Source organism: Ochotona curzoniae, unplaced genomic scaffold (genome assembly GCF_017591425.1).
Source record: "Ochotona curzoniae isolate NIBS_2020 unplaced genomic scaffold, NIBS_Ocur_1.0 contig_43, whole genome shotgun sequence".
In the NCBI taxonomy this organism is placed as follows: domain Eukaryota; kingdom Metazoa; phylum Chordata; class Mammalia; order Lagomorpha; family Ochotonidae; genus Ochotona; species Ochotona curzoniae.
In genome coordinates, this window is record NW_024466218.1 from 30070083 (window position 1) to 30082891 (window position 12809).

At 43.8% G+C, this 12809-nt stretch overlaps 1 protein-coding gene across 3 annotated transcripts in view; it reads left to right on the top strand.

The window, feature by feature from the left end:
• ZCCHC2 (zinc finger CCHC-type containing 2) overlaps positions 1 to 12809 on the top strand; it is a 49798-nt gene that overhangs the window by 23673 nt on the left and 13316 nt on the right. For all 3 annotated transcript variants that reach the window (XM_040985085.1, XM_040985086.1, XM_040985087.1), the window contains exons 6-8: positions 4985 to 5079; positions 10164 to 10247; positions 11420 to 11477. In XM_040985085.1, coding sequence (XP_040841019.1) covers positions 4985 to 5079; positions 10164 to 10247; positions 11420 to 11477 — 237 coding nt within the window. The remainder of the gene's footprint in view (positions 1 to 4984; positions 5080 to 10163; positions 10248 to 11419; positions 11478 to 12809) is intronic.

Genomic DNA, 12809 nt, shown 5'->3' on the forward strand with positions numbered 1-12809 from the left:
ACAAGTGTGTGATATGTCACACAATACTAGAAATCATTAAAGAGAAACAATCAAATATTCAAATTTTTTACATAATGTGAAAGAAAAATGTAAGGCAAAGTGAGACACATTTCAAGTTCAATACAAAGTTTCTTGTGTAGTATTTTAAAATGAACTAAGAATTGTAGGATATGCAATTCTTGTAGATTGACTGAAGCGGGGGGGGGGATGGGAATGTTATGGACCAAGAATATAGAGAAGCTGGAATTTTTGAGTGGCATTAAATATGAAAAGATACTCATGGGTGCTAAAAGAAGCTTTGAGATAGTTTGACCTATCACACATGAAGGATCAAAAAGTTTGTAGGTACTCTTTGATGAGGAGGAACAAATTGGTGTTGCTTGATAGCAGAAGATTCAAATGTGAATGTCCTGGACCCTGCATTTTGAGTAGCAGGTTAAGTCACTGTGACACCAGCATCCCGTGTGAGTCATGGTTGCTCTGCTTCCATTCCAGCTTCCTGTAATGCACCTGGGAAAGCAGCAAAAGTTGGCTCAAATGATCAGGCCTCTGCCTCCCACAAGGGAGACAGACCCAGGAGAAGCGCCTGGCTTTGGCGCCCCCCCCACCCCCCAGTGGCCGTATTGGCCATCTGGGGAATGAACCAATGGCGGAAGTTGTCTCTGTGCTGTGGTGGAAGTTGCCTCTGTGCTGTAGGATAAGGTAGCGAAGGTGGTTCCATGAAGGGGAAAAGAAGAGTCTGGCATTAGCAGTGAGACTCAGTTTTGGCTGCATATGTTATTTGATTTTTAATGGAGAGGGGACAACTCGCATAACATGTGGTTAAAGTTGTTTGTTTCTTACGTGAGAAACAGAGTTCCTGTTGTCTGGTTCACTCCCAGGATGCCTGGGACCTGAAGTGAGGCCTCCCAGGTGGGTGTTGGGGATTGACAGCCAGAGCCCACTCTGCTGCTTGTCGGGTGCGCATTACCTGGAGGCTGAGTGCGCGGCCTGCAGACCGGGCTGCTTCATGGCTGAGCCTGAGATCTGCTGCAGGTCTTTTTTTTTTTTTTTTTTTTTTTTTAACATGAAACTATCTCTTTAGAAACTCGGGTATTTTGTGTGATAATTTTTGTTTATTATTTTCTTAATTTATTTTGTTACATCAAATGAATCCAAGATGTAAATTGACTTCTCTTTCCAAATAATAAATAGAATTTTTATATTAGTGCTGTCTTACATGAGAGGGCTTTAGAAGAGTTAATGAAAAATGTGGTTTATGAAAAAACTTGTATGGATTTCACAATGTTTTTACACCAAAATAAGCTTACTTTTTCATCCCAGTTTCTGCAAATGTTTTAAGTCACTTCATAAGGTTCCTGGCCATACACTTGAAGGTACATTAACATCGCCTCTCATTCTTGTTCTTGGTTCATATTTCAGTGACTTGTACTTTATTAATAGTGTCGATGTGGTTTTTGGTTTCTTGGCACTTTTTTTTTTTTGCTTTTAGCACTGTTTCTAAAGCACTCATAGTCTCGTATTTAATTTGAGATATAGGCAGTTATTTTTTCCTAGGATACAGGTTGAATGTAATGGTCAAATTTTAGTAATACTTATTTTATTTATTATTTCAAAATTTATTTATTTGAAAGACAAAAAGAGACACCCGTATCTATTGGTTCACTTTCCAAATATTTGCAACAATCAGGGCTGGGCCAGGCCAAGAGCCGGAAACTCCTTCTGGGTCTCCCACCAAGTGCTTAGGCCGTCATCTGCAGGGAGCTTGATCAGAAGCAGAACAGCCCAGATTCAGCTGATACAGCTTACAGGCATCACAAATGGCAGCTGAATCCATTGCACCAGAACACTGGCCCCATACTAGCCATTTGTAAAAAATTATTCGTGATTCCCGTCCTTGTTAGCCCTGTCCCTGCTGAATGAACAGTTAACTCGTAAAGCCAGTTTCTGGAGAGGGTAAGGCAGCAAGCAGCATGAACAGGGAACTAGGTACACTGATGGGTGGGCTGGAGGAGGGGCCCAAGTGGGGTGAGGAAACCCTTTACTCCCTAGGAAGGTGGGCATTGCTGAGAAGGGGAGGGCAGGCATGTGGAGATCTGGCCCTGCTGGATGTTGGAGCCAGATCCCTATGCAGAGGGAAATCTGCACATAGCTTCTTTGTAACACACATGGCTTTGATGGATCTCTTTTTTCTCAAATGTATGTATATATTTTTTAAAATGAATGTATACTATATACACTTTTCCTGTCCACTTGCTGTTTCTACTATGTGTCAGGGTCATAGCCACTCATCCGTACATGTGAAGATTGTTCCTAATTTTTCTTGTTTGCTATGTAATGTTCTGTGTTTTTTGCTGAACCATGTTTCAATTAATTGGCATTTTTGTTGCCACCTTAGTTTGTAAGTATGTTTAAACTACTAGTCAGTACTACCATGGCTAGGTACCTATATCTAGACACATATGACTAGATTCTTTTGTTAGATAAGTTTACGCTATTTTAATTACATGTACTTTGGTTTTTGACTGACTTTAGTTTGCATAGACTCAGCCCCTTGCCGTGATCTCTTGGGTGCTCTAAGTGTATGTCAGTGCTCCTGTAAGTGGGTGCTGACTTGGTGTTTGGAATCATGTCTGGAATGCTGCTTAGACTTGGGTTCCAAGTTGAAGATATGTTTGTACTTTCTGAATTTATTTGAAAAGCAGGGTTAAGAACGGGGTTTGGGAGAGTGGGGGTGGGAGAGGCCATCCCTCATTGACTGGTTGATTTCTCAGATGGCCACAATGGCTGGTTCTAGGCCAGGCTGAAGCCAGGCTCCCATGGTGGATGCAGGGGCCCAATTACTAGGACTGTCTTCCCTTGCTTTCCCAAGTGCATTAGCAGGGAGATGGATCAGAAATGGAGCACCCTGGGCTTCCTGATGCTCAAATGGGAGCCAGTGTTTCAGGCAGTGGCTTAACCCCCTTATGCCGTGACACCAGCACTGTGCCCATGCTTTTGACCAGTTGGTTTGTGAACATAACTGGGAAGGAGTTCGACTGTTGGCCTTTGGACTTGAAAGGCACTTGTGTACGGTTGTTGACATGTCTCTGGTTCACTCCCCCAAGTGCTTACAATAACAGCTCTGGGCCAGGTTGAAGCCAGGAGTCTGGAACACCATGTCAGTATCCCATATGGGTGGCAGGGTTCCAGGCACTTGGGCCATCTTCTGTTGCTTTCCTAGGTGCGTTAGTAGTATCACAAGCAACAACTTAACTCTCTGCACCTAAACCCTGTTCTCTGCCTTTGGATTTTTTTAAAAAGATTTATTTATTTTTATTACAAAGTCAGATATACAGAGGAGAGATAGAGAGGAGGATCTTCCGTCCCATGATTCACTCCCCAAGTGAGCGCACCGGTCGGTACTGTGCCAATCCGAAGCTGGGAACCAGGAACCTCCTCCGGGTCTCCCACGCAGGTGCAGGGTCCCAAAGCATTGGGCCATCCTCGACTGCTTTCCCAGGCCACAAGCAGGGAGCTGGATGGGAAGTGGAGCTACCAGGATTAGAATTGGCGCCCATATGGGATCCCGGGGCGGGTTCAAGGCGAGGACTTTACCTACTAGGCCACACTGCCGGGCCGGATTTTTTTTCAAAGATTTCTTTTTATTGGAAAGTCATATATACAGAAAGGAGGAGAGGGAGGAAGATCTTCCATCTGATAATTCACTTTGCAAGCGGCCGCAATGGCCAGAGCTGAGCCAATTCAAAGCCAGGAGCCTCTTCCAGGTCTCCCACATGGATGCAGGGTCCCACGGCTTTGGGCCGTCCTCGACTGCTTTCCCAGGCCATAGGCAGGGAGCTAGATGGGAAGCAGGGCCACCAGGATTAGAACTGCCACCCACATGGGATCCCAGCGACTTTAGCTGCTGGGAATTGTGCTGGGCCCTGCCTTTGGGTTTTAATCACAGCTTGAAATTCCAGGTATTCAGCCTGGAAATTTAGATTAACTGCTTACTTAGCGTCTTGGTTTTTCTATTTTCATCTTCATTTCCCCTATGTCTCCTATTGAATATTTACCTCACATTAGTGTGTTAGGAAGCAGTGTTGTCTCATAGACTAAACAGTGTAGGCCCATCAGAGGTATCTGTTGCTGGGAGAGTATTTCACTATTATGTAATTAATTTGAATGATAAGTCACACACGTTTAGGGAAAATTAGGAACTAACCTGTAAAATGAACATGAAAGCGTTCAAGAGAAGAAGGGCTGTGTCTGTGGGGTCCTGTGTGGCAAGCAGGGTGACAGTTTGTTCACAGCTGACTGAGTCTTGTAGCCTTAGTGCATTGGTGGGGTTCTGTGAGGCAGTGGGTGGGGGCACGCATTGGGTGAAAGCGCTTGTGAGTGGTGGAACTAGTGTTGAGCTTCAGAGTTGACTTTGGGATGCTCGCTACCCTTTTTTACCAGTCTGGATCTTATTATTATGTTAATGAAACAGAGGAAAATGGGTTTTCAGGTAGCTTGGAATAATGGTTGTTTTACATTGAACATGGCCTGTGACTTGGCCGAGCCTCAGAAGTTGGTAGCATCACATATGGTTGTTGCCATGCCTCCCTCACTGTGTTCTGTGTTTTCCTACTCTCGGCATCCCACGTGTCCAGAGACAAGAATCCCCCTTCAGTAGTGCAGCCAGGTGATAAGGGTAATAAAGCAGAAAGGCAGCTGTGGTACCACTTGGGCAATAGGCTGAAATACATTTATTTGCCAAAGTGTAAACCTTACTACTGGATTGTATAAAATTAAAAATTACTTTATAGATTCTTGAAGTAAGTCTTGTTAAATTTTACTCACTTTTTCCTATAGGAAACATTAGAAATTACACCTAAAGAAGAAAAATAATATCTGTCTATATCTGAGTTAAACAGACTCTAAAACCTACTTTATCATCGAAACAAATTTCTGTGGCTATTTACTGCTTGAACTTGACAAGTCTCTTTTTTATGTGCAGGCAGCTATTTTCGACTTCATCGCAAGCTTTTCTGCAGAGTCACAAAGTACGCAGCTTTTTCCAGTCCCTGTCACCAGACTCGCTGCACAGCCTCAGTAAGCACTGCCTTTTCCTCCAGCGTTGACCGTGCTCCCTGCTTGGTTTTCTTTGCAGTGTCATCATGGGTAGATTTGTCACTCTAGAGATAGGATATACAGTGAGGAGATAATTGTTTCTCTTAATAACATTTTTGGGTTTGTTTATCTGAAAGGCAGAAAGATATTTTCATTCAGTTCATTCCCCCTACCCTACTTAGCATTGGTTTGACCAAGCCTACGCCAGGAACCTAGAACTCACTCAGGATCTCCTCCACAGGTCATCAGTTACTGCCTTCCAGGATGCTCATTGGCCAGAGTCTGGGATTGGAAGCACAGCTGGGACTCAAACCCAGGCATTCCAAAACACTGTATTACTGCTGCCAAACACCAGTTTGTTATATTTTAATAATGTATTAAAAAGCTATATCTGGGGCCTGGTGCCGTAGCCTACTGCCAAAGTCTTTGCTTTGCACGCATCGGGATCCCATAGGCCCCATCCCTGGTGGCCCCATTTCCCTGGTGGCCCCATTTCCCATCCAGCTCCCTGCTTGTGGCTTGGGAAAGCAGTCGAAGATGGTCCAAAGCCTGTGGGTCCTGCACCTGCGTGGCAGACGTGGAAAAGTTTCCGGGCTCCTGTTTTTATATCGGCTCAGCACCAGCCATTGTGGCTACTTGGGGAGTGAATCAACAGATGGAAGATCTTTATCTGTCTCTCCTCCTCTCTCTCTGACTTTTCCAATAAAAATAAATCTTTTTTTCAAAAAATTATACATGTAGGGCGGGCATTTGGCCTGGTTGTTAAGATGCCGGGTGTAACGCCCACATCCCATACTGGAGTACCTAGGTTCTAGTTGCAGCTCCACAGCTCTGCTTATTATTCCAGCTTCCTGTGAATGTGGGTGTTAGCAAGTGACAGTGACGGCTCAGAGACCCACACTGTTTCTGGCTCCTGGCTTTGGCTCTGCCCAGCCCCGGCTGTAGCAGGGATTTGGGAAACAAACCACTGGCTGGGACCATGCTTGTCCTCTTGCCTCTTTCTCTTTGTGCCTCTTAAAATAAGTAAAACTGTTGAAGAACTGGTAGGGGCAGATGTTCAGTTAAGTGACAGTGAAATCCCTGCTTGGCACCTCATCTGTATCCGTGTCTGGATCCACGTCCCAGCTCCGCTGCTCAGACCTGCCTTCTGGTGCAAACCCTGGCAGGCAGCAGGAGACTCAGGACTTCCTCCTTGCCACCCACATGGGAGATTGAGTACCAGCTCTTGCTTTGGCCTGGCTTTGGCCTAGGCTGGTTTGGGCATTCCGCAAGTGAACCATCCACAAGTTCTCTCTGCCTTTTTAAAGAAAAGGAAACTTCAAAAGAAGCACTGCAGAATGAAGAGGTGTATTTAGGTCTGTGTTGCAGACTGCGTCCAAGTGTAAGAGCACTAAGATTCTAGGCCCTACCCTGTCCCCCAGGTCCTTGGCAGAGCTGGCTTACAGTCTTGCTGATGCTGGTGCCTTCCCTGTTTGTCAACTGTTTCTGGAATGACCTTTCCAGCTGTTCATGCATGAGACATTCGATGGAGTGTTCTCACTTGCCCTCTGTTTCAGTCACTTAAAGGCCAGCCTAGACTAGACGGGTTGTCTTCCTTTTTGACCCTTTCCAACTGCCCCATTGTTTCCTTTGTGGCTAGGAAATTCACCAAGAGAACCTTGCTCTTTTCTTTACGTCTAATTCTTTAGTATATCCCAGGGTTTTCACAGGGACGTTTTTAAAAAATTACGATTATGTTTTTATTTTCACTTCACTTAAAAGGCAGATTGATTGCAGCCACTGGTTCAGTCACTAAATGCTTTCATCTTGCAGCTTGAGATAAGCTGCGAGCCCAGAATGCCATCCCTGGTCTCTTACGTGAGGGGCGAGTGCCCCCACCCCGGTCCTGGAGCCAGCACCTGTGCCTCCTGGGCTGCATGTTAGCAAGAAGCTACAGTAGGAATAACACACAGATTTCATTTGGCTCTCCAGTACAGGATGTGGACATCCAAAGTTGGGATATTTTTATTATTTTTTTTTAAGAATTATTTATTTTTATTGGAAAGGTAAATATACAGAGAGAAGGGATACAAGGAGAACATGAACTGGTACACGTATGGGATCCCGGTGCGTGCAGGGTGAGGACTTTAGCCACTAGATTATTGTGCTGGGCCTCAAAGTGGTGTCTTAACCACTGAAGAACGCTCACTTCAGGGTAATTTGATTTTTAATCCTGTTAAATGCTTTAAGAGTTTTTTTTTTTAAGATTTATTTTTATTTTTTTTTATTGGAAAGGCGGATATACAGAGAGGAGAGACAGAGAGGAAGATCTTCCGTCTGATGATTCACTCCCCAAGTGAGCACAATGGCCGATGCTATGCCGATCCAAAGCCAGGAGCCTCTTATGGGTCTCCCACGCGGGTGCAGGATCCCAAAGCTTTGGGCCGACTGCTTTCCTGGGCCACAGGCAGGGAGCTGGGAGGGAAGTGGGGCTGCCGGGATAGAACCGGCGCCCATATGGGATCCTGGGCGTGCAAGGCGAGGACCTTAACCACTGCGCCACCGCGCTGGGCCCAAGAGTTTTATATAGGGCCCAGGACGATAGTTCAGTGCCTAAATCCTCACCTTGCATGCGTCATGATCCCTTATGGGTGCCTGTTCTAATCCTGGCAGCCCTGCTTCTCATCCAGTTCCCTTCTTGTGGCCTGGGAATGCAGTTGAGGACAGCCCAAAGCCTTGGGACCCTGCATCCATGTGGGAGACCTGGAAGAGGCTCCTGGCTTTGAATTGGCTCAGCTCTGGCCATTGCGGCCACTTGAGGAGTGAAACAGCAGATGGAGGATCTTTCTCTTTGAACACACTCTGTATAACTGCCTTTCAAATAAAAATAAATAAGGTTAAAAAAAGAGAAAAGAGCTTGGTGTGAGATTCCAGCCTCACACCTTTCTGGTGTGCTCCAGCTCTCATGGGTTCTGTATTTCTCACTTCCTTGTGCCGTTTCCTTGCTATCTTCATAGATCACCTCTTCCAAGCAGCTTTCCCTGTGGTTCCTAATGTGTCACTGTTCCAGTTTTGCCTTCCTGTTTCAGGATTCATGACAGCCTGCCTGCTGCTTAATCTTACATTCCTCTGCCTCAGCCTTCCTCTGTAACAGATGTTTTGGCAGGAGCATTTATGTATGCTTTGGAAACTTCTGCTAACTAAGCAAAGCCACCATAGCAAAAAACATGTTTTCTTGTTTGTTTGCTTGTTTTTTTCCTTATACTGTACCTAAAGGGCAAAGACCACCTGTAAGTTTTCAATTTGAGGTAGAAGGGAAGGAGGTGAAAAAGTAATATTAAATGTTAAAATGCGTAGGTTGACTTTTAAAGTATCTCTAAATGTGCATATATGCCTCATTTAAAACATTCGATTTAACATTTAAATATGTTTCTGAAAGGTAGAGGGACAGGAAAGAGGTCCTGTCTAATGGCTCACTCCTTCAGTCCCCCCAGTGACTAGGGGCTAAATCCTGGTCCAGAGGCCTCCGTCCACATCTCCTGGGTGAGTGGCAGGAACCCTGAGCCATCGCTACTGCTTGCTGGATTGACAGCAGCAGGCAGCCAGGCACTCCAGTGTGAATGGAAGTGTAGTCCACACCTTAACTATGAGTGATACCCATCCCAGAATGAAGAATTGTGACTTTGTACATTGACTAAGGTACAGAGCTCTGTGGTCAAGCTTATGTCCAAATGTCGACAGTGGCTTTTATTAAAGAGAATCTTGATTGCTCTAAAGCTGAAGATTTAGCAATCAGTACTTTTCCCCCTAAAGTAGGTTTTTAATGAGTAACTGCAGGTAACGTCTGTTTCATTCCAAAAGGGCATCAAAACAAAGTTAAATTTTAAATTCAGATTAGCAGACTTCCCAGAAAACCTCACCAGGTGAATTATAAATGTGAGTAATAGGACGATATGTTTTGCATTGCCTGGTAGTGTCTTAAGTTAAATGAGCAGTGCTGGATAGTTTCCTAAGGGTATAAAGTTTGTCTCCTGTGTGACTGTGCATGATGTGAGAATTTGGGCAATGTTACTAGCATCCTATTCATGTGTGTCTCAGTTGTTTGACCCATGAACACATTGTTGTCAGGAGTGATCTGCAGACCTTTTCTTTGAACTTTTCTTTGAAAAGTTGATAGTTGTATCTTTTGTTGTCCTGGAACAGACATTACTATTTCCATAGTCAACATGTGACACTGAGAAAATTGTTCCCCACTCCTAAGTGACTGGGGTGTTAAGGCATCAGTCCTGCTGATCTCTTTTTGTAAAATTTTTAAATGGGAAGTAATACACTGCTATGAAAATATATTCCCTGGGCCTACATGTCACTTCTGACTAGGCTTTAAAGAAGTGGAGCAACTAAATAGTTGAACACACATATCTGACTTTCCAATAAAAATAAATCTTAAAAAATCTTTAAAGTAGTTCAGCATCGGTACCCTGTTACTGTACTTTACAAAAAGGATGATCCATAACAAGATGACTGTAAAAAGCCAAAGTAAGGACAGGCATTTGGCTCAAGCTTGGCATGCCTATGTCCCACATCAGTGCCAGCTGCCCTTCCCATTCCAGCTGCTTGGGAGGCAGTACCTGATGACTCAAGTACCTGGGTTCCTGCCACACCTAGCAGACACTTAGATTGAGTTCCTGGTTCCCAGCTTCAGCCTGTCACAACCCTGGCTGTTGCAGACATTTGGGGAGTGAGCCGGTTGATGGGGTGAATGGGAGCTTGTTGGCGTGTTTACACTCTTTCAAATTATAAAATAAACATTAAAAAAAATTCTTCTACCACAGGTGCCTGCTCCATTTACCATGTTGCTTGTCAGCACCCTGGGCTGACTGGTGGAGGTTTCTCAGCTCTGCAGTTCAGGGCCCTCCCAGTGCAGTGCTCCATGCTATGGCTTCAGGTGTCCTAATGGTCCCAGCTGGAAGATCTGTACTGTTCACCACCAGCCCTCCACTCCCTCCTCCTTGGGAATCGAGTAATCCCTGTGCTTTTCTTCATAATAGTTTTCCTGAAAAGCTAATAGTATTGAATACTTCCTGCAGATAACTTACAGTCCTCTCTGAAGGCTTCAAAAATATTAGAACACTTGAAAGAAGACAGCTCGGAAGCTTCAAGTCAAGAAGAAGGTAACTTTTGACTTCGTAGAGCCTGCTGTTGGATCTGGTACTGGCACAGGGCTGGATGAGGCAGAGGAGCTGGGAAGCAGGTGCTGACAGTTGTGGCTAAGGGGGCAGGACAGGCCAGGCAGTAAAGGGCTCTCCATGGGAAAATACTTATTTGGCGTCTCCATGTGAGTAATGACTTGATCTGAAATTGAAACTTCTTAGTGTCAGTCTGCGAAAACACCAGTAACATTATCCCAGAAAAAATATGGACAAAATCCACAAATAGGAAATCCATGGGAGAAGAGGCAGTCACTAAACAATATGCACTACCAGGAGTCGGGGAAAACTGAGCTTTCATCTTGTGTTAATCTGATTGGCAAAGTGTTCTCAAGTCTGAAGTTATTAAAGATATGAAGCAGGAGGGACTGTTGTGCTCAGGGATGGAAGTACAAATTGGCACAGTTGTGTTGGGCAGAAAATTGGCACTATGTTTTCTGGAGATCCTTCTGTGCTGCTGCCCAGCGATTCTGAACCTGTGAACGTTGCACATGTGCCCAGTGTTTATACTTAGAGCAGCGTTGTGACAGCAAATACCAGTAAAATGTCTTTGTAGAGTTAATAAATAAATGGTGGTACAATTGTACCAGGAGGCAATGAAAATAAAGGATATTTCTAATATACTCAAACATGCAGCACCATTTTATGAAGCCATTTATAGATGGGCAGTTAAAAAGCTGCGTTGTTTCAACAGGTCAATACTAGTTAGCTTCTCTGAGAAGGACAGGTGAATGGTATAGAGACCTTCAAATCATGTCATGTCACAGAGAAGCCTGGAGATGGGTGTGTGTGGCTTTTGGTTATGCTGATACGTGCTGTTTTGCATATTCAAAATGTTTTGTTTTAACGGTAAAAAAAATTCGACCTGAAATTCAGCACTACAATTTGTAATGGCTTGCTCATTTCGGACACTTAGAGCTTTGGCCAAGACTGACTGGCTGTTAAATTGAACATGCTTTAGAGGCTCTTGAAGGTAATTCAGGAACTTATTGTGTCTTGAAGCTGTTTTTTGTGCCAAGAAATAGAGCTTGCACCACCAGTCTGTCAGCACAGTAGGATTGTGTATATTCTAACGTCATATAATTTTTTTAATTTTTGCTGCAGCATTTAGTAAAATAAATTTTCCTCTGCTCTAGATGTGTTACAGCATTCCCTAATCCACAAGAAACATACCGGGAAAAGTCCCATTGTGAAGTAGGTATCCAGCTTATAAAATGTCAGTGGTTTTGTACTTTTTAAAATGAGTACAACTAATGCACCTGACTATAATTTTACCATTATACAATTTTTTTTTATTTGTCCCAACTTCTTTATGTTTTTCATCTTTCTTGACTGACTCCTTTTGTATGTTTTGTTTTTCTCTTCTGTTAGTCTTGATAGTTATACAGTGTTTAGGGGTTTCTTTAATTCTTCCTATGAATGATACTACACATCTTAAATGTATTCAAGTCTGATGTTAGTTTGTGCTTTTCCTTGTTTCCCAACAATCTGAGGACTTCAGATAACTCTACCTCCTTGATCTTTTCCTAATTTAGAAATCAGAGCTGCTGTGTATTTTAATTCTGTGGTTTTAAATGCATGGAACCTGTTTCAGTATTTGTTAAGATTTTGAGCTTCATTGTTCTTTGTCCCACACTGTTTCTAATCATTCACCTATGATCATTTTTCTTCTAACGGAAGAACTCTGGAGTACCTCCTGCAGTCACATGTGTCAGTAATGGGTGCACTTTGAAAGTATTTTGCCTTCATTTTTGAAAGTGGTCTCGTAGGATCTGGAGCTGGCTGGAAGTTTTTCTCTGCTGGTCTCAGAAAGCACAGCCTCCTGGTCTTCTTGTTCAGGAGCCTGGGTCCCTGCTGGGCTGTTGTTGCAACGCGCCTCAGGTTTCTGCCGGATAACGTAAAATCCTGTGTGAGGTTTAGCTTCCATCACAGTAGCACACACAATTGCTCCCAGCCTGAGGCTGATGGGGCACTCCCTGCCTAGGGTTCTGCCCAGTCTGGGGCATCCTGCTTGGGCTCTGTGGGCAAGCAATCTGGGGAGATGCCAGCAGCTTGAAGTCCCACTTGCTTCTAATTGTGGTTTCAGTGATAGATCCCTGTTTGGTCTCCTGCTTTTTCTCTCTCTGCTTGCTTGCTTCTGCTTTCTGGAATCACTTCTGATGCTCTCTGAGATCACTTAGGCATGTGCTTTTTTGAGGGGGAACCCTTGGTTAAGGTATTGGTATCCGTTGTTTGTGTCAGCATTAACTTTTGTATTCTAAAACTTAACATGCTGTTTTCTTTTGATAACTTTAAAGTTCTTATTGTAGTCTGAGTTTAAGCAGTTTTCCTACCATGTGTTCTGTGGTTTTCTTTGCGTGAGTTCTGCTTCCTGAATCTATCGTTTGGACTCATGATTTTTAGAGAACTTCTTGCTCTTACCTTTCCAGATACTCTGTCTGATAAAACTGAGTTCTTTCAGTAGAATTTTTACCCCATCTTTTAAATAACTTTTCAAATTTTTTTCTTTATAATTTCCTTTATTGT